At 30.5% G+C, this 21,765-nt stretch overlaps 3 protein-coding genes and 1 long non-coding RNA gene across 4 annotated transcripts; 2 read left to right on the forward strand and 2 right to left on the reverse strand.

The window, feature by feature from the left end:
• Nucleotides 1-3,794: 3,794 nt before the first annotated feature.
• On the forward strand, nt 3,795-6,129 carry LOC107011426 (inactive LRR receptor-like serine/threonine-protein kinase BIR2). The gene has a single exon (XM_015210933.2). It carries the CDS (start codon nt 3,988-3,990, stop codon nt 5,791-5,793), a length of 1,806 nt encoding a protein of 601 aa, XP_015066419.1. The 5' UTR covers nt 3,795-3,987; the 3' UTR covers nt 5,794-6,129.
• Nucleotides 6,130-7,461: 1,332 nt separating this feature from the next.
• Nucleotides 7,462-8,719, reverse strand: LOC107010584. The gene is made up of 3 exons (XM_015209863.2): nt 8,317-8,719; nt 7,964-8,125; nt 7,462-7,871 (listed from the first exon to the last, which is right to left on the reverse strand). The coding sequence occupies exons 1-3, from the start codon at nt 8,532-8,534 to the stop codon at nt 7,832-7,834; spliced, it is 420 nt and encodes a 139-aa protein (XP_015065349.1). The 5' UTR covers nt 8,535-8,719; the 3' UTR covers nt 7,462-7,831.
• Nucleotides 8,720-16,573: 7,854 nt separating this feature from the next.
• On the forward strand, nt 16,574-20,928 carry LOC107008889. Its single transcript, XM_015208097.2, has 10 exons — nt 16,574-16,720; nt 16,860-17,053; nt 17,299-17,376; nt 17,478-17,924; nt 18,421-18,556; nt 18,747-18,909; nt 19,166-19,294; nt 19,472-19,666; nt 20,364-20,486; nt 20,570-20,928. Exons 2-10 carry the CDS (start codon nt 16,867-16,869, stop codon nt 20,660-20,662), a joined length of 1,551 nt encoding a protein of 516 aa, XP_015063583.1. The 5' UTR covers nt 16,574-16,720; nt 16,860-16,866; the 3' UTR covers nt 20,663-20,928.
• On the reverse strand, nt 20,044-21,487 carry LOC114076151. The gene is made up of 2 exons (XR_003576971.1): nt 21,084-21,487; nt 20,044-20,169 (listed from the first exon to the last, which is right to left on the reverse strand). It is a non-coding gene; the product is annotated as an uncharacterized LOC114076151 (long non-coding RNA).
• Nucleotides 21,488-21,765: the final 278 nt, after the last annotated feature.

The following is a 21,765-nucleotide window of genomic DNA, read 5'->3' on the forward strand; positions in this document are numbered from 1 at the left end:
ATAAGTTCTCTCTTTACTAGCTACCAAATGCGGCTTATTTCACTACTAGAAACAAAATATTTTTCGCATCAAAAAGTCAATGAAAAATTTTCATTATCGAACATTAATTTTCATTTATTTTTTCTTTAAACCAGCTTATTGGAAAAATGGTTGGTGAAAATTAATTTTCTTTTTTAATTTTTTATATAAAGATATTATTATTATTATTGTTATCGTTATTATTATTATTATTATTATTATTATTATATTATTTTTTCCCATGAAACTCGAGGTTGCATGCTATAATTATTTGTTTTTTAAAGAATAATAACAAATATTTGTGTGCTTATACCCATATTGCAACCCCATTTTAAAGCGCATTCCTGTTGAGTTTATGAATAAAATCTTACTTGTATTTGGTATTTTAAATGGATTAAAAAAAACATCTTTGTTGCCTCATGACATGTTTATCGTAGTGAACACTTCATTTAATATATGATCTAATAATTACTTGAATATAAACAAAGTAAGAATGATAATACTAATGTCGAGAATAATCACAAAGAAAACAAGAAAAAACAAATTGCATAGTATAATACATTTAAATTAGAGACTTAATAAGAAGCTTTTAACGTTTTAAATGTAATCTACATAGTATTATAATTTCTATAGCTTCGATAGAATTATGAATTCACTATATCTTAAAATGAAGTTACTTGTACTAGCAAAACAAAACCAAAAATACTATACTCATTATGTCTCTGAAAACTTCGTCATATTTTACTTTTTGATAGTTTAAATAAAAATTGTCTTAAAGTGATTGAAGAAGTATATATATTATACCAATCATACGTCCAGAAGTATAAAAGAAAGGAGTTGTATATAGTGTCGCTTCGAAAAATATGATATTGGAAATCTTAAAAATTTGTAGTTTTTAAAAAAAAAAAAAAATTAAAGCAATTCGTGCCCACATGCATGAGCTTCGGATCACCAAATATGAACTGATACCATATGAACCAGAAAAATTTAGAACCACTTACTAAATTCTAAAGTTCCTTTTTTAGTTTTCCTCTCGGTGTTCAGAGCTCACATTGAAGTCCTGCTAAATTTAAATTGCGCACTGCATAATTCATTCAAAAGTGACACTCTTAAAAATGAAATATTTCTATCACCGCATCATAACTCATGTCGATGACCAAATTCTATTGTTAATGAGATATGTAAATCAGTTGTTCTGTTTGAACAAGAACCAATAAAACTATCTAATAGCGTAAATTAGGTGAAAATAAGATATAATTGAAAATTAGGTGCACTCCAATAAAATAGTCAAACTACAACGTGCAATATGTTTTTCAAAAAAGTTTTTAATATTTAATTAATTTTGTTCCCATAAACTATCTCCATATCCTATCTAAATTGTGAAAGTAGGTCAAACTGTCACAGCAGATTTTTTTTTTTTAAAAAAAAGATAATGCAGAAATTAGGTGGGGGATATTACAGTACATAAATTTGGACCTGAATGAAGATTCAGTACAGTTTGGCCCCTCCTTTTTCACCTATTTTAGCAGCATGGCCATATGGAATTAGACCACCATTGGTCATCATGATCCATAACCACTAAGGGCCAGTTTGATCGTGTAATACGGTATCATAATATGAAATTATAATGTTGTATCATGATATAAAATTAAAATTTTATTTTAATATACGAAATGAAATTTTGATATTATATATTTTCTTATAAACATAAAAATTTCATAAGTTTTAAAACTATAAAAATAGTCCCAATTGTTTTATTCAATATTATCAAATAAATAAAAAATATAAAATCGTATAATAAATTATTACAAAGTTATTTGTTCTCCATTTAAGTAATTGTTTTATCAATATATTTGAGTAAAAATAAAACATTTTTCACGGGTTTTTCAAGATTAACAATCGTAAAATGTGAATTAAAGTGACTATATATTAGTGAAAATAATAAATTTTATGTCGGTGAGAATAATAAATTTTAAAAAGTAATGATTTGATTATAAATTTTATTTACATGTGAAATAAATGGTTAGTATATATAAATGTAGGATTGTTTTAACAAAATATAAACTCGTGGATCAATTTTTGTATTAAAATAACTCAAATCATGATATGGTATTCCCATATGATTCCATATCATGATTTTTGAAGAATATAGTATCACATCTCATGATATGGAATCAGCGTAAAATCACATATCCAAACGCTGATTCCATCTCAGGGTACGATATCATAATATGGTTTCACATGGACAAACGCCTACTAAGGCTTCATATCAACTTGACTTATTGCCAGAGTTTTAATCAACGATTCATCATGTTCTATTCTGAAATTATAATTTTTTAATTTATTTTTAGGGTGAAAATTATATTTTAAACATTAAAGTTGTGTTTTGTCAAATTGAAGTTATTTTTTATTTTTATTTTTTTGAGAAATTTGTGCTGATCAAGTTAATACCTTTTTGTTGTTTTTTCAAATTCTTAAATATTTAATTGAATTCCAAAATTTTATCAAACATATTTACAAAATTTTACAAATATTATCATAATTATATTTAATAGTTGTAATTATATTTGAACTATGTTTTATAGGAGAACATTTCTTCTCAGCTTCTGAAAGTCAGTTTCTATTATAGCTCAGAGATATTAGTAGTATTGATTAGACTACTAATTGGCTAACTCTCAATAACTAACTAACTCATCAGACTAATTTAAATAAAGGTTGAATTATGGTGCTTGACCAAGTTATATATATGAAAATATAGTTCAGACACTCTTAAATCAAATTTAAAATCAGAAATAATAATTTCGCTAGCGTTTAGTCATTGATTTTCAAATATTTTTGATAAATATTATTTGGGTGAAATTTCATCATGTGTTTGGCCATAGTATTTGAAAATATATTTCACATTTAAAAAAAAATATGAGTTATATCCATAACTTTTAAAAACTATTAAACTAATCATAAGTGAGTATTACAAGTCAATTAGATATTCGTTGCAACAAAAAACAAGTAGTGTCCATGATACTGGAGCAAACGTGTTAATTTGGAGTGAGTGCAAATCATTCATACATCGTGACAAAACACATGGAGGGAATACTATAGAGGGTGTTTTTCTAAAAAATAAAAATTTGGAATAAAATTTTAATTTTTAAAAGATCCTAAATAATGAGTATGACACAAATACTAGAAAAACTAATATTTTAAGAATTTGAGAAATTTGCCAAAATATTTATTAAATAATGACAAATTTATGAATAAATATTATTTATCAAAAGAATTTCAAATTTTACTTAAAAAAATCTATGACTAAACAGATACCTCGCTTAAGTTTACACATATATCACCTTTGTCTTTGTGGAATAAATTGGCCGATTGGGTATTTAAGGCTCAGCCATATAAAGATGTTATAAAATGAATATTTGACTTAGCAATATAATTTTTTTAAAAATTTAACACAAACAATTTAAAAGTAAATAAAATTGTTAAATTTTACTATCTTTAAATATGTATATCAAAATGCTTTCCAACTTGTGCTTTGTATATGTTATTAAAATGACTAAAAAGAAAGTAACATGAATAAATTGAAATGAAAAAAAATATAAATTTTTAGTATATAAGATAAGCATGGTTTATTAGACTAAACTTTAGTATATCAAACATGGATGCTTTCAAAAGATTTGTCAAAAGTTGCTTCATTAAGCCAACTTTTTTTTTGTATATTCAAATATGGTTTTAAGTCATTGGCATTTTGTATTTGTTTTTATTTATGCATTAAAATAATTTCTTAGTACCTTCTAAAGGCTCCACTGAATACTTGTAAAATAACAGACTGGGTTTTCATTTGTCAAGTCAAATGCCTCACCAGTCTTCATCTTCCTTATTTCCTATCTATTTCTGTTGCGCATATTATCAAACAGCTTGTGCCAATTACCCAAAACTGCTGCTGTTGAATCCCTAAACCCCAGCCAACCGATGGCTCGTTTCAGATTTCTCCTTTCGCTTGTGTTGATTCTGATTTCACTTCTTCTTCCGCTCCTTGATGCTGCTGTAGCTGAAGATGATCTCAAGTGTTTAGAAGGATTCAAGAAGTCTTTGGAAGATCCAGATGGGAATCTGAATTCATGGAACTTTAAAAATACTACTATCGGAGCTATCTGTAAATTTGTGGGTGTTACTTGCTGGAATGACAACGAAAATCGCATCATCAGTCTCTCTCTTCCGGCTATGAACCTCGGAGGGAAGGTTACGGAGCCTGTACAGTACTGTGCCAGCTTGACAACCCTTGATCTCTCTGGTAATAGCTTTTCTGGTCCAATTCCTTCTCAAATTTGTACTTGGCTACCTTATTTGGTAACCCTAGACTTGTCCGGTAACGATTATTCCGGTCCTATCCCTGCCGATCTTGCTAAATGCACCTTTTTGAATAAATTATCGCTCAGTGATAACAAGCTTACTGGAAATATTCCTCCTGAATTTTCTAGTTTAAGTAGGCTTAATAGTTTTTCTGTGGCAAATAATCAACTCTCCGGTAGAATCCCGGCAGCTTTCGATTCGTCTAAGTTTAATTTTGAGGGAAATAGTCTCTGTGGTGGACCTTTGGGGAAATGTGGAGGACTAAGTAAGAAAAGCTTAGCTATTATTATTGCAGCAGGAGTCTTTGGTGCTGCTGCTTCTATGTTGTTGGCTTTTGGTGCGTGGTATTGGTTTTTTACCAAAGCTGGAAAGAGGAAGAGAGGGTATGGAGTTGGGAGAGACGACTCTGATAGTTGGGCTGATAAACTGAGGGCTCACAAGCTCACTCAGGTTATGTTGTTCCAGAAACCGCTCGTCAAGGTTAAATTAGCTGATTTGTTGATTGCCACAAATGGTTTCAGGACGGACAATGTTATCAACTCAACTAGAATGGGTACTACTTATAATGCTGTGTTACGTGATGGTTCTGCACTTGCCATTAAGCGGCTTAATACTTGCAAACTGAGCGAGAAACACTTTCGTGATGAGATGTATAGGCTAGGACAACTTAGGCATCCTAATCTGGTGCCACTGTTGGGGTTTTGTGTTGTTGAAGGGGAGAAGCTTTTGGTTTATAAACACCTGTCAAATGGTACTTTGCACTCATTCTTAAATGGGAATGCAAGTGAACTGGATTGGCCTACTCGGTTTAGAATTGGCTTGGGTGCTGCTAGGGGCCTTGCTTGGTTACATCATGGTGTCCAGCCTCCTATCTTGCACCAAAACATATGTTCTAATGTTATTTTCCTCGATGAAGACTTTGATGCTAGAGTAATGGATTTTGGGCTGGCAAGATTGATGACGTCAGATGCAAAAGAGTCTAGTTATGTGAATGGGGAGTTGGGTGAATTTGGCTATGTAGCTCCAGAATACTCTAGCACAATGGTGCCTTCACTGAAAGGGGATGCTTATAGTTTTGGGGTAGTGCTTTTGGAGTTGGCTACTGGACAAAAACCTCTTGAAGTTACTGCTGGTGAAGAGGGATTCAAGGGTAATTTGGTAGACTGGATGAATCAGCTCTCTGCTTCGGGTCGCATTAAAGATGCAATTGACCAGAACATGCGTGGGAAGGGGCATGATGAAGAGATTGTGCAGTTCCTAAAAGTTGCTTGTAATTCTGTGGTTTCTCGACCCAATGATAGGTGGTCTATGTATCAGGTTTATGAAGCACTTAAGAGCATGGCTGAAAAACAGGGTTTCTCTGAACAGTATGACGAATTCCCGTTACTATTTGGCAAAGAAGGTACTACTAGAAGCCCTGTTTGAAGCCGGAATTGCGAAATTATTACTAAATGTTCACTCCAAATGAACATGATGCATCCTGTTGTAAGTTTTCAGTTCCTATTGGTGTAAGTGGCATGGCACTGTTTTGATTGGCTCAGAAGTACACCCTTTATATATTTCTGTATTATATTTGCAAAATGCACAAATCATTCTCAAGTATTTGCTTGCTTGATATTTGTAGTATAGGAAGCTGATAATTATTGTTCATGTTTGTGATTACCGTTGCCTATAGCATTAGATGTTATGTATTCAAAGGATTCTCAACTGAACGTCTCTTTTATTGGAAACTGGTCTATATTACTATTTACTGATTGTCTAGCTCTTGTTTGGAAGCCAATGGGGACGTTTGCTTATTAATGTTGCATGTATGCCTTTTTTCATTTGTTTGTTGATCACAACTAGTTCTGTATACCAAAATATCGGATCAAACTGACTGAAAGATCTGACATCTGATTGGTTTGATTTGAGAAAAAAATCCAGCCAAACTTTGACGTATAAATGTGTTGAATGTGTATATGTTTATTAGCAAATATCATATAGCTTCTCTTTTGAAAATTTTCAACATCCTTGTTTGGAATGTGTAATATATTCATTATAGATGATCCATTTCGGTCTGTTTGAATGTTTCATTATATGGTCACTTTGTTATCATGTATTTGTTGAAATGATTCAACATTCCTTGTTCTTCCATTTTACAAGCCAAGTTTCATCAAGGTCTCAAGTTGAGTTTTGTATTCTCTATTGATGTTTATATTAGTCATTTCTTCGCGTTAACTATTCAAAATCTGTCTAACATAAAAGCATATATGAATGTGACATATGTTGTTAGCCAGTAAAAGCATCGATCTGCCGAGGAATAAGCTTTGAGGAAACTGCAGTCACTTTCAGAATTCCTGGTTTTTTCGTCTTGACACCTCCGTTCGGCTTTTCGAGGGACGATTAACATGCACCACATCTAGGTAAGCAGCATCTATAAGATATCTAGAATAGAATTGAGTTGGTCATTGGACATCCCATGTCCATAGTGATTTCCAAGGTGCTTTCTTTTGTTTGACTGATGGCCTGGGTTCCACAAACACAAATCACACGTCTCACAAAATATCTTTCAGCTCTAGCTTCCATTAAATTTATTGATCAAAATGGCACCCACACTATCAATGAATTTTATACATAGAAACTTATTCCATCAATATTTGTGTTTTTCCACATAGTTTAGGTTATTAAATTTGACCTCGTGGATTTGAAATGTGGATTATGGACTCTTTAGGGGTGGTTTGGTACCTAAACAAGTTCAACACATGCATGTGCAGTTGCTCTATGAGAGTCTGCCTGAGTCGTGCAGCCCCAAGTAACACCTAATTTGGTGTAGCAACTGGGTTCAGCCTTCTTTATGCTCTAAGAGTGTCTAGTTTGTTACCTTCTTCTATGATTGATCTTTCAGATTTAAATATTGGGTTAAGTGAAGATAAAATTTAATAATTGCAGTTTAGTAGACATCATTCATGGCTAAAAAAGTAAACTTTTGTCTCGTGCAGGATCTTTGCTTTATAAAGTTGCTTTTGTCTTGAAGAAAAATTAATTTCATTCAAACCAGAAAGCAATTTGCTTTCTCCTTTGAACCGTCAAAAGTTCCTGCTCCATAATAAATCATTCAAGAAAGGCTCCCCTAAAGTAATTAATATTTCTGTAGATCTTTTACAGTGTCGCAATCATAGATTAAATAAGACTACCTAACATAATAAAGAAGAAGAATAGCTTTTACATTCACATGATCACATCACATCCTTCTTTCATCAGTCATGAAAAATTTTGCTGCCAATCTACTTTCTCATTGCTTAGAATTCCATTCATGTGATTTCGAACATCATCGGTACATCAGAAATATGAAACAATATATAAACTTGAAAACTACATAAAGGGTATATATACTAGTTAATAATTCAAAATATTTAAGAAAATCGTACTCGTTTTCACTGCAATGTCTGTTGTAAATATGATACTTTCAAGTGTCTTCCTAAACTCAAGCTCGATTGGGTGGCTCTCTATACTCTCCTACTTTCCTGAAAACCAAGTAACATCAACTTTATTAACTATAAAGTTTGTTTTCTTGAAAATAAAAAAGATGGTATAGTATATGTAGTTATAAATATACCTGTTGTGAATGGCATTTGGTCCAGTAGGCACTCTTCTTTTGCTCACATAATTGATATTTGGATTTCTTTGAAGATATTGCTTCTCAGCTTCTATTAGTACATGTTTGATTGCTCTAGCACTTACATTTTTGGTGGCAGCCCTAGTTCCCTTCCCTGCTTTCCTGAATAACAAGTATATACATACAAGAATTTGACTTATATACACTCGCACGGTCACATTTTAAGTCATCTAAATGTAACCATACACTTTTTAACGCTATCAGATCATTGAAAAGATTATTACATGCAATTGTTGTCTATAGTATATAAGATTACAAGACTTGGAGAATAAGGGAGATCACATCGTGTTTACCTGTTTGGAGTGTCATTGATTTGAATTCTTTTGTTCACATAATTGAGATTCTTTTGAAGATCATACCTTTCTGTTTGTGTTATCTTCCAAAAATCTAGACGATCGATCGTCGTAGCAGTGATTTTTTTAGTTTCCTGATTGACTAAAATACCATACAAAATGAGCCACAGTAAACTAAGTAAAACAAGAGCACCCAAGAAAGCCTTCATACCACCCATATATAACTTTTTTTTTTTTTGGGTACTAATTGGATATTTGACCTGCAATACCCATTTGTTATCTAGCTGCAGATTACTTCATTAAGTAATTTGGAGCAGTTTATACTTTACAGACATGATAACAGAAGAATATATAGGCATATTTTATGTTGCTCTAATCCCCTCCCCTTTTATGAAAGACTTCTCTTGGACTTCGGTTGAATATATAATATGGGAAAAGTTAAAGTTTGTTAATGTCCAAAAGCCAAAAAAGGAGGGAACGCTAGAGGAGGGGGCGGGGGTGATAAAGGCGGATTCAGAATTTAAATATAGTAAGAGTTCAACCTTTAAGGTTTTCGTGTTGAGCCTTTGAATCTCTTAAACAAAAAAGGGCCAAAAATACCTCTATAATATGCGAAAAATATTAATAATATACCTCTTTACTATGCGTAAATGTTTAAAAATACCTCTCAGTCATTCTTTTTGGTCCAGTATTATCCTTTAAATGAATATTTTTTAATTATTATATCTAATATTTATTACGTGACGCCTTTCTATTGGATAAAGTTAAATTCCAACACACCAATTTTGGAATCTCCTACCCGCCCAACCCACATTGACATTCTTTTACCCAAATCTAATTAAAAGATCTTTTCTAATTTTTTATGGATCTTTTAATTGGGTTTGGGTCAAGGAGTGTCAATATGGGTCAGGTGAGTAGGAGAAGTTTGGTGGATAGAAATTTAACTTTATCCAATAGAAAAATGTCACATAATAATTATTAAATATAATAATTAATAAAATATGATGTTGTTAGTTTAAAGAGTAATAGTGGACCAAAAAAGTTGACTAAATGGTATTTTTAATCCAATAGGTGCATGAAGGATATTTTAAACCTTTTAAAATAATATATAGATATTTTTTGCCCTTTTCCGTTTCTTAAATCATTACTTTCCTTATTTCTATTGTTTGATTTTTATTTGACACACAATTTAAGTAAATAAAAACATTTAAAAAGAATAAGACAAAAAAAAACCAAGGAAACTGAAAAGACCTATGGTTATGGATGATAAAAAATTTGCCACTGTACTACAACTCTTATTGATACGCCATCCGAAATCTTATCATAGCTCAACGTTAACATTAATTAAATAAAATATAAGACATATTTCTCACATATAGATTTGATTGATTTAAACGTCTTGCTATTTGTTATTAAAGGAGTGCGGACGGTCAAGCGGAGGAAAGTAGGTGATCAAGTTTACAGTGAGATTTCTTTTTTCTTTTTTAAAACTTCGACATGTTTGTTTAGAGAATGTTAACTGACCAATCATAAAAAAGAAATTGTAATTTTTCTTCCATTAACTTTACCACCAATTTTGTAAAAGTAAAATAAAATATTACGATTGATTTGTATTTTTATTTTCAAACACACATTTCCATGCAACTCAATCAATTGGGGACCTTTATTAAGCTAGAATTAGCCACACCCTTAATTATTGGTGTTAACTAAAGTTGTAGGACATAGCAGTACAGACATTAGGAGGCAAGACTTTTAAGTAAAATACAAATTAAATTTATCAGCTTTTAATCCGCAAAAATAGATACCATTTTATTGGTTATTCACATTTCATGCCCTAGTATGCACTTAATTTGTCATGATCAGAAGAAAGAAAAAGAGGGTCTTGTTCTTTTCTGGAATTTTTCCCATGGAATTGTGACATCATAAACAGTTGTTGTTTGGTAATATAGTATGAATTAACCATTTAAAAAATTAGAAACAGCAATACATTCTTTTTTTTAAAAAAGGATCAAATTCACCAGTGCATTATTGATGAAAAAACATTAATCAATGTACACCTAATATCCAATTGTGTACTACTCTTATGTCAGATCAAATGATTGAAGAACAAGTCAGAGTTTGACACTCACACATTGTATCATTTTTTTAACACCTCAAACATATTATTGCATCAACGAATAATATATTGGATGAATTTATGAGTGTACTTTCAATTATCTTGACGTTAAATTTTTGTCAATGTGATATTAGAGTTAGATTCACCTTTGTTTTTAACAAATAATTCAATGTTGAGTTCTCATTTATATTATTCACCGTATGAACATTGCCAATGATCTGTTTGGAAAGTCACATGCTAATTGAAATTGGTGTAATTATTAAGGTAGTAATTATCGGTCTACTAATTACACTATCTAGTAATTACACAAACTTGTTTGATTGTCAAAGTGTATCTATAATATAATTACACATGTTGTGTTTGCATGCACAATCGCAATCAAAAAATTATATTAAATTTTTAAAATAAAAATTGATTATTTAGAATTTATACTAGACAAATAAGAAACTTTATAAATAATATTAAATTAAATATTTAAGAGATATATTCTTTTTTAAAAATATATTACTTAATAAACATATGTTCTTAACTATTGTTATGAAAAAGTTATTGTTTTATATTTATTCTAATTAATATTTTTCGAATGAATTGATCATAAAAATTAAAAGTATGAAGTTTTTATGAACATCGTGAAATGCTTGTTATATAATAATACCATAAATTATTAAATATTCGACATAAATATAATCTATCAAGTCTAATTAAAAAATGACTTGCAATGTGAATTCATTATTACTAAAAACAAATGAAACTGAAAATATATCATAAGTTATAAATTCAAAAAAAAAAATTAACATAATACTCTTGTAGCAAATTTCAACATAGCATACATAAATATAATTTATTTTACATTTTATTTTATTTTAAAAAACATATAAATCTATAACCTTACTTAACAATAAATCTATTTATTAAAAATTAAAACAGTAATAAAATTATGCTAATGAAAAAATAAACATGGCATAAAGAAATAGATAATATGAAAAAATGACATAAAATTACGTGAAGTAAGGTTGAGAACGAGAATAAAATAAAATATTATAATATAAAATAAACAATAAACTTCTAGAAGATTTTAGAATATTAAAAATAAAAAGAGACCTTAAAATAATATAAGTGAAAAAACAACGACAAAACAACAATAGAAATTAAAAAAAAAAAGTAATCAGCTGGTAATTATCCCTTTTACAATCTCTATTTGTAAATTGAAGACTGTAATTACCCTTATCAATTACACCAATTACCTGTTGTCCAAGTAATTACTTTGTCCAACCAAACAGGACAGATAGCGTAACTACACCAATTACACTAAATCCAATTATTAGGGTGTCTTTCAAAACGTTCCTAAGTATTATTTTTGGATAAATCATCTTCATTGGTCAGGCTTGAACCTATGTGCCTCTGCCATTGCATATATAGTCCCAACGCATCAGCTAGACAAAGTAACTGATTTTACGACAAGAGTCAAATAAAAGACAACTTTTTGAGTAAAATCACCATCTAATAAATAGTTTAGGGTCATTTGCACTTCTGTTACTATTTTGGGCTAGTCCTCTAATTTATTCTTAAGGTAAAAAATAAAATAAAATAAAATATGCAGATTATAAATTTATATTTGTGTATCATGTGTGGTAGAATAAAATGTTGTGTAGTGTTATGCATATTACCGTTTTTTTTTTAAAACAACCAAATTATGCAGAAAATATGTGAGGCCATTTCCGACAGCTAGACAGGTGTTGTCATCACTACTTTTATTTAGTTTAGAAATTATACATTTATTTCTTCTTCCATCTTGTGCTGACTTTGGACCAAATCACCAAATTTGATACTTATAAATTTGAGCAACTACCACTGTATCTCTTATAACGACATCAACACTCACTCCCTCCACGTTAACCAATCACCATACTATTTATAATGATCCCTCAAAGATTATGATAAAATGGTAATTGTTAATCAATGACTGTAGGTTTGAGTTTTCTGACTACAGAATCGTCTTTATTAAATAACGCTTAATTATTTTTAAATTTAATCGAACTTTAATATAAATATTAGACATCGAATAAAAAAAATATACTTATAATGACTACTCACTAGATGCACTTGATGAAGGGATCAAGTCATAATATCAAATCAAATCCTATATGCACTATATCCGCTTGCCTAAAGATCTTATTATTATTTTATATCAAATAAGTAGGTAGTAGTATTTGTTTATAATATTCTCTTGTTATTGTAAGTTTAAACTTGAAATATAAAATTCAAAATTTGTTTTTTACTCAAACTTCAATTATGTTTTCATATTCAAACACACAACTTCAAATTTCAAATACATTTTTTTTAAAACTTCACTTTTAAAAAAATTCAACAGTATATCCGTTTGCCCATAGATCTTATTTCAAATAAGTAGTAGTAATTGTTTATAAGAGTGCCTCATTATTTAACTTCAAACTCGAACTATAAAATTCGAAGTTTAAAAAATAGATTATTTTAGTTTACACTCATGAAACTTTATTTGTATTTCTATAGTCAATCACACAACTTTAATTTTTAAATATTTATTTTATTACTTGAATATCTTTTTTTTTTTCAAATATCAACCGAATCATGTTAGTTAGAAATAAGATCCTCAAACTGGTCGAAGAGCTCTTAGGTTGGTAGTACATCTAAGAGCCCAACTGGTCCAAGGTCTTTTTACTGGGCTGGCCCATATTGAGCAAAAATACCGAGAAGTGGGTCCACAAATTAAATAACAACACGTGGGACTGAATTACAACGTTGTTCCCTCTTCCTTTTTTATTAAAGAAAAGAACGCGTTAGTTTCACGGACCATTTCTTCGACTCTTCAAAGGTCGTGCATGTCACCTATTTTAAACCTAACAACTCCCACTCCTAACTCCTATCTAACGTAAACATACACACCTTCACGCGCCAACTAATTTGTACTATCTCCGTTTATAAAAGAATAAATTAGTTTAATTTAGAACGGAGTTTAAGAAAAGAAATAAAACTTTTTTTAATCTTGTGATTTTAAATTAAAGTTATGTTAAATATACCAAACGTCCTTAATCTTGTGGTTTTAAAAACATTTCACATGGAAAATTAAAGTTAAAGTGTTGCTAAAAAAGAAAAATAGATATTTTTTTTGAAACAAACTAAAAAGGAAATAGGAACGTTATTTTTGAAATGGATGAAATAATTATTAACTCTCTTCGTCCATAATTTATTGTCATGATTTTCTTTTATAGAGTCAAACTATAAGAACTTTTTTGATGTATAGTTTTTTGAACATCTATTTTTTTTGTAAAAATATATCGACTTAATCTAATTTAATTTAACTTTAAAAGTTAGTTAAACCGACTTTCGAAAAATGTAGCTGGACAAACAAAAAGTGAACTGAGGGAGTAATACTTAATAATGATCATTTAGTAACTAAAATAATCTTTTGTACATATAGTATGTTAATATAAACATGGAATATGAATAAATTCTTTAGTCTTTTAGCCAAATTCATTGTGTCTTGTTTTTAATTTGCTTTATTAATACTATATTAACTTTTCCAAAAGCTAAAGCGGTAAAGGGTAGATTATTTAATTTGCATTTACTTAGAAATTCGGTGATTCTTGAATTTTTTATTTATTATTTATACTTAAGTGATAAATTAACTTGTTTTATATAAATAAAATAATTTATATCAAAACATTATATCTCGAATCAACCAAATTGACCCTAAAGAGTAAAAAGTCTATGTAGGAAATAACATGTGAGAGATTTCTTAATTAGTTGTAAAATTGCACGAAGTCATTTGTGATGTCTGATTCTTGTGATTGTGACAAAAACGGAAAGGTATTGATAAATTATTTATCTTCTAATTTAAAGGGAGACTCCTTTTGCCCTTTATTTATGTTGTCACTTCACGTACGTTAGGTTCAACTAGTAAAGAATAAAGTAAAATAGTTTTCTTCTTTTAAATAATAAAATAAGATAGTTCGATTTGTTATTTTTATTTTTTATTAATAATATATAATATTGTTGTTTGAGTTAGCTGGTATACTTCAACTAACTCTATGGATTGTAATCCAACAACAATTGTAATACAATATAAATTTAATTATTTACATCTTTATCATCATTCCTCCCCCATTTTTTCTCTCTCTGCTCGCAATTTTTTTTTTTTGTCTTTTTTTTAACACAAGTTGTAGTACAATAAATTACTGATTTATTTTTAAAATTTCTCAAATTTGAGTAGAAAACGACAATACTTTTTAAAATCCAAACTAATAAAAAAGAAGTATACAAAAGTTTGATCTCTTTGGATGTTTGCGTTTCTGGCCGGTGCTGACATTCTTGCGGTGATTTGAGAAAACTACATGTTATATGTCTATGTCGGGATGAAATCAAAAATTTCACGGATTAAATTTAGGATTGATAAAAAAAATAATATGTAATATAATTTTTTAATGAAAAATATTTCGTCGATGTTTTTTAATTTATCTACATAGCTAAGCCAATTGCCAATGCATGTCCCAACAGATTAATATTTATAAGATTAATTATCAATTTGATATTTTCCTTTTTTTTAAAAAAAAATATCCCGTCAATATACCTAAATCAACTTTTTTTAAAAATTACTGTTTAGCCGTCGTATTATAATATAAATTTACGATGCTTATTTTCAAAAAATGTGTTCAAATTCAACATTTTTGTGCTATTTTTGTACAGCCTCCGTCCATTCTGTTGAGCTTATTACTTGTATTAAACGTAATTACTTCAAAAATACTTGTTCTTTTTTTTTTTTTAACACAAAAATAAGAGAGGATTACTCCTTTTCATTTTGTAATTTTTAATAGTCCTTAATCTAGTAGTTGTGGAAAAAGATAATGTGGTGAAGCAAGAGGCTGGACTCCGTTTGTTATAATTTAAATATTATAGTCTAAGTAGTCACTACGAAAATAAAATTCATTTTGTAAATTTAAACTAAAAACTCGTGTAATGCATTAAAAGTATCATTTGAATTTTATCATATTAAATAAATCATGTAAAATATTAAAATTAAAAAAATAATTTCTCATATAATTACTCAAATTAATAGTAATTCTTATTATCTCATAAACCAGTTTCCTAATTGAAGTGAGGATAAAGAAAAAAAATTGCATGTGAGGTATTAATTGAGTGACTTATAATAAATCAATCCAATTTAAAAAGTTATCAAATGCAGAAAGATGCAGTGTTTTAAAAAAACAGACTAAAGCAAAAGCAAAATAATTAAATTGAAAGGCAACAAAGTAATTAATGAGAACCAAGAATAAAATAAGGTTAATCTCACTCTCACCAAATTATTCTTTTAGTTAATGTTTCCTCTTTTTTTTTCTTTAAAAGAAGAAGGCAGAAAGTGCTCAAAAAGAAATTGAAACTTCTTGACTACTTATAAATAATATATAAAAAAAAGATAATATGTTTTTCCAGAATTTATATATATATATATATATATATAAATAATAATATTTTATATGTAAAATTAAAAACATGGTACAAAAACTTATAGAAAGTAGTAGTAAGTTGTTCGTAAAATAAGTTCTTCCCAAAAAAATAAAAATATAGTTCCAAGTCATTTTATTTTCTATGAGATATCTTCATTTGATTTTCAACATAATCCTATTCGTTCCCCATTATTTTAAACGCGATTATTTTTTTATTAATTAAGTTATCATTCATTTATGGACACGAACCGAACTACTTAAGCATATATTCTCTCAACACACATAAAGGAAGATAAGTTTATTATTCTCTCAGTATAAATTTATTTCTTCATATTTAACTTAACACGTTTTTAGAAAATAATACTTCAAATATACAGTTCATAATAATTAAGTTGTCTGATTTATCACAAATAAATAATACTTAATAATAAAAAGAGAAATGATATAAAATATTAACTTGTGTTTTAATTTGCTAATCTGAATAAATAAAAATAAATATATATTCTTTGTAGTTTGTACCATAAACAAGAAGGAGGGAACAAAATGAGTAATTTAAAAGTTGTTTTTTTACCCTCTCCTAAAAGCTTTACTCTCTTTGTTTCTTATAAATTCAAATTTAGTGTAAAAGAGAGAATTTGATTAAAAAAAAGAAGGTATAAAGGGGTAAAAATTAAAGCGCGTAGTGGTGAGTATTGGTAGGTACATGGCATTTATATAGGAAGAGGGACCTCACTGGAACGTTCTTACCCAATACTAATCATCCACAGTCGGAAGCATTTTGTCGTTGAAAAATCAAATCCACTTTCAGGTCCCAACTCAACTATTTACTTTAAACCCATTTTTATATAATCTTCTCTTCTCGGCAAATTGTTGCATTTCATAATTTTATACCCAAACCCCAAAAATTAATAATCAACAATCTGTTATTGGGGACTTTTTTTTTACAGGTGAAAGATGGGAGCATGTGCATCGAAACCTAATGGGTGTGTAGGAATTAGGGGTCGGAGGCTTGTTCGTCGGAAGAGACACAGAGTTAGTAGAAAGAGAAATGTATCGAAGACTCATTCGGCTTCTCAAAATCTCAGTAAGATTGAACCATCTTCTTCAGCTGATCATTCTTACTCTAATCCTGCTTTTCAAGGTATTACTGCATCACTTACAAATCATCAGTTTTAATTCAAGACATTTTCAAATGAATTTAGGATTTGAGGTATCAAATTAGTTTGCAATGATAACTGGGTTCACAATCAAATATTTAGAAAATTTAAATGAAATTTAGTACAATCAATTTGGTTGAGTTTCCAATCTGTTGTGACTAATAGTCAACACCCTAATGTAATTGTTTCTATTTATATAGAGCATAACTCGATTTTGTGCCCTAAACAGGAAATGCAGAGTCTTGGTTCGACCCGGAGATGGTGGTTGAGTCTGACTGTGAGGATGATTTTCATAGTGTTCAAGATGGTAAGTCATCCGCCTCGTTAGAACTTTGTAGTCATTGCATTGTTTGGGCAGGAAGATCTCTAATCAATGTTATATATATATATATATTTCAAAATGTGCAGTTTTTTCTCAAAATGGATCTTTTTCAACTGGGGTTTCTCCAAGGTTTTCTGATTTTGTGTATCACAATGGCAATGCTGCTTCTGACCTCTCCGAGAAACATGAACAGCCAAATGGAAGTGAAGAACCAAGTGTTGTTAAAGAGGGTGTTGTAAAGAGATATTTTTCAGCAGATTCTCAACTTAAGTCCAATTCTCAAACTGAGATGGATGACCCAAGTCTTAATGATAAAACACCCCGAAGCATGGATGGTGGTGCTAGGGTTGAAACAGGAATTTTCCACAATTGTGGAAGACAAAATCCGTGTCTGCCTTGTCTTGCTTGTGTTGCCTCTTCGGATGAAAAGAAAAAGTCTCTAAACCCGATCTCACCACGCAGCCGGAAAAAATCATCCCTAACCCAGATGTTATCTTTTAAATGGAGAGAAACAAATTCAAGTTCTGCATTATGTAAGCTCTTTTACCTTGTATATACTGTTAATGGCAGCCAATGTGTGAAATTGGCTACTTTTCTTGCCTAAACCACTTTTGAAATGTTAATAGGATTTTGAGATTAAAATGTCGGACTGAGATGAGTGTAAATAGAAAAACATGGTTAGGGTTCATATAGCCGAGGCCAACATGTTAGGGACTGTGCATAGTTGTAGCAGCAGCAGTAGTTGTTGTAATCAACCTTGAACTTATGGAATCGTATATTAAGAGAATAAACCATTATATTAGGTAATATGCATTAAGTAGAATATAAAGAATGTAGTATGCTGATACTTCATCTTGAGTTGATCGTCATATTTGTGACCCACACATAAAAGCCGTAACTTGTCTAAGCGTACATTGAATCATAGACGACAATTGAAGGTGTTGATTGTATCTACATAGTGCTACAAGCTACAACTGGATTCACTTTAATTGTTTTATGTTACTGACTTGTCTGCTTTTCATTCTCCAGTGTCCCCAAAGACTGTTCTGCAAAGACCAATAGCTGGTTCTCAAATTCCTTGTAGCCCGTTGGGACGGAAAATGGCGAACTGCTGGTCATCCGTTGAGCCAAATACTTTCAAGATCCGTGGTAAAAATTTCTTCAGGTAAGAGAATACTACTGATGAGGGACTCCATCTGTGGGATAATTTTTTTTTTTCTAAACAAGATCTGTGACATATGACTGTAAATCTATAATAGTTATTTCTCCGACTCTGCCATTTCTTTTTCAAGTATATTCCAAGTTTGTTTTGCTCAACTGAATATTAAGTTCAATCCCTCTTAATTCTTTGACAGGGATAAGAAGAAAGACTTTGCTTTAAATTGTGCTGCATTTTATCCTTTTGGTGCTGATGTATTCTTATCACCACGGAAAATTGATCATGTTGCACGTTTTGTGGAACTTCCAGCCATCGATTCATCCAGTGAAGTTCCATCCATTCTTGTTGTAAATCTTCAGGTATTGGGATGCCACTAATTTTTTCTTCACATTGTTATATCAGTGTATACTTCAAAACTCTGTTGAAGTATATTGTCTCATATTTGATGCACAATCACATCTTCCTCAGATATTAGATTTATTTTTTATTGCTCAGATTTGGCATTTAAAACCTGCCCCAGAGAAGATGCTGGGAGTATTTATTTATTTTTAGGAGAATTCATACTACTAATGATTTGCATTCCCCAAACAATGATTGACTGCTCTTACATCTCAGATACCGTTGTACCCTCCTGCAATCTTCCAAAATGAATATGATGGAGAAGGGATGAATTTTGTTCTCTACTTCAAACTTTCAGAAAATTACTCCACGGAAATGCCAGTCCAATTTCAAGAAAATCTCCAGGTATGATGGTGAATTTCTTTACACATTTTGTGATTTCTTAACGAGTAGCACTTAGCAAGATTACCTCTTCCTGTAACGAGATAGGAATATATTTGATTTTACTGTGTACATACATAATTTTCTATTTCTATATGAATTGCTGATTCGTTATTCTTTTTCTTGCTATCTGTGGGACAGAGGTTAATACATGATGAAATTGAGAAGATCAAAGGCTTTCCCAGGGATACAAATGCACCCTTCAGGGAAAGATTGAAATTCTTGGGCCGAGTTGTAAACACAGAGGATCTTCAATTAAGTGCGGCTGAGAAGAAACTCTTGAATGCATACAACGAAAAGCCTGTGCTCTCACGTCCTCAACATGAATTCTATTTGGTAAGTTAATTTAGAAACTCTGTATTACAGTTTTTTCTTATGACTTGGTTATATCTAGCCTCTGGAAATAGCGAACTCTGATCCACCTTCAGTGAGACCAGCGGTGGAACCAGAATTTGAAGCTTATTCTGAATTCTCAAGTCTTTAAGTTATTGGGTTCTAAATTGATAATTTGGAAATATTCAATGGATTTTTAATACTAATATAAAGTTCGAACCAAAGTTACTGGGTTTGGCCGAATCCTAGCCAATACTCTCCCTCTATCCCTGCATGAGTAAAAGATGATATGTTGTATCACATATAAACTACATCACCTTCTAACTTGTATGGAAAGATAATGGTTTCAATAGTACTTATCAAATAACAAAAGTAAGCACTGAACCAAAGCGCCAAGAGGGATCCATTGTCAAGTAATTAAAATATATAGTAGTCAAAATTTCCGATGAAGTGATGTCTCTCAACACCCCCTTTGCTCAACGTGGGTCTGCCCCTGGTTGTGGTGCCTGGACAAAAGAATATTCAAACAAATCTTTCCAATCACATTTTCTTGATGCATATAGATTGACAGCTTATACTTTTTACCTTTTTGTAAGGACAATCACTCCTTTTGTGTACAAACATTCATGTATTTGGCACATAAGATCAAACATATTTCCTTCGTGTTCACACTGAAATTTTTTAATGTTGGCTATTGCAGGGAGAAAACTATTTTGAGATTGATTTGGACATTCATAGATTCAATTATCTCGCAAGAAAAGGAGTGGAATCATTTAAAGACAGATTGAAAAACTGTGTCCTTGACTTTGGTCTGACAATTCAGGTAGGCTATTAACATTTCTAAGTTTGGATTTGATTACCTCTTGAAGAATTGTATCTGATATTACTTGGTAAAATGTGGTGCAGGGAAACAAGGCAGAGGATTTACCAGAAAATATGTTGTGTTGTATTAGAATGAATGAGATCGATTACGCCAAGTATCACCAACTTGGCTTCTAAACCATGGCATAGTATAGGGAATTGTCTCTTCCCTTCTATTAAATTAAATTTCCATCTGAAATGTATAGCCATAGGCCATTTTTGGGTCTCTATCCTGTAATGTAATGCTAACGCAGTGAATGAAGAAGAATATTTCTTCAATATTTGTTGTTACAGATCCCATGTTGTAGACATGTTCTCAACTCTTCATGAGGATTTTGCTTACTAGATCCAACTTTGTCCATTCGATTCATTTCATTGAATGAAAAAAGGAAATTGACAAATAATTTTATCATTGTGTATTCATGATTCATGCTTGGTCTCAAATTCAATTTAACGCGATAACAATTGAAATATGAATATATGGCTATGAATCTTTAAGAGACGGGAGTTTTAGCGCATCGTCCAAAAATGGCAATAAAAGAACACCTCGGTGTCTTACTTTGGGATGCTTTATCATTTGTTTCCATTCCGACAGAATTGGTAGCAACATTTGATGTTCCATGAACCCTTGTTGTTGTTGTTGGTGGCGGCGGCTCGCGTCCCGCGGGTCTATTGTCCCAAATGTGTCCGGATGATCCTTGTCGCCGGAATGAGTATGCTGATCTCTCTAATGTAGTCATGAATTTATTTATCAGAAAAAGTTGGGATGTTTGATAGAATATTTCTATCTGTTTTTCTGTGTTTATGTTTTATAACTTCATTAGTTCTTCTTAATCTAATTTAACGATTTTTTGTGGGCTGTTCCATCTTTACACCCGTTTTCCCCTGCTTTATCTCTGTGCTTGGCACTTGGCATATTCTTGCACAGGTTTTTTTTCTTCCATATTTTGTAGTATGAAATAATTTAGCAGATCTTGCACAATTAGATTGGGGGCATTCTTTTATCCTAAGTTCAGTCTTATCCATTTTATCTTTTATCTATTTTTGTGTATTTGCAATTACTATGTTTTTTTAAAACCAAAAGTGATGTGTATTAAGAATGTTGATGCTTCCCATAATTCTAACTAGCGAGCGAGACCCGTGACAAGTAACGGCTTTAATTAGTAGCTTAAAACCAAAAATAAATTGGAAGCCTAGTTTTTTAATTTTTTTTTTTATAATATACCAAATTGTTTTTTTAA

Source organism: Solanum pennellii, chromosome 2 (genome assembly GCF_001406875.1).
Source record: "Solanum pennellii chromosome 2, SPENNV200".
In the NCBI taxonomy this organism is placed as follows: Eukaryota; Viridiplantae; Streptophyta; class Magnoliopsida; order Solanales; family Solanaceae; genus Solanum; species Solanum pennellii.

Coding starts and splice junctions, on each gene's coding strand:
- LOC107011426 (XM_015210933.2), top strand. CDS start 3,988: ATGGCTCGTTTCAGATTTCTCCTTTCGCTTGTGTTGATTCTGATTTCA.
- LOC107010584 (XM_015209863.2), bottom strand. CDS start 8,534: ATGGGTGGTATGAAGGCTTTCTTGGGTGCTCTTGTTTTACTTAGTTTA. Junction 8,126..8,316: donor ATCAATGACACTCCAAACAG/GTAAACACGATG, acceptor CTTGTTATTCAG/GAAAGCAGGGAAGGGAACTA. Junction 7,872..7,963: donor CCAAATGCCATTCACAACAG/GTATATTTATAA, acceptor CTTGGTTTTCAG/GAAAGTAGGAGAGTATAGAG.
- LOC107008889 (XM_015208097.2), top strand. CDS start 16,867: ATGGGAGCATGTGCATCGAAACCTAATGGGTGTGTAGGAATTAGGGGT. Junction 17,054..17,298: donor CTCTAATCCTGCTTTTCAAG/GTATTACTGCAT, acceptor TGCCCTAAACAG/GAAATGCAGAGTCTTGGTTC. Junction 18,910..19,165: donor TTCTTGTTGTAAATCTTCAG/GTATTGGGATGC, acceptor CTTACATCTCAG/ATACCGTTGTACCCTCCTGC.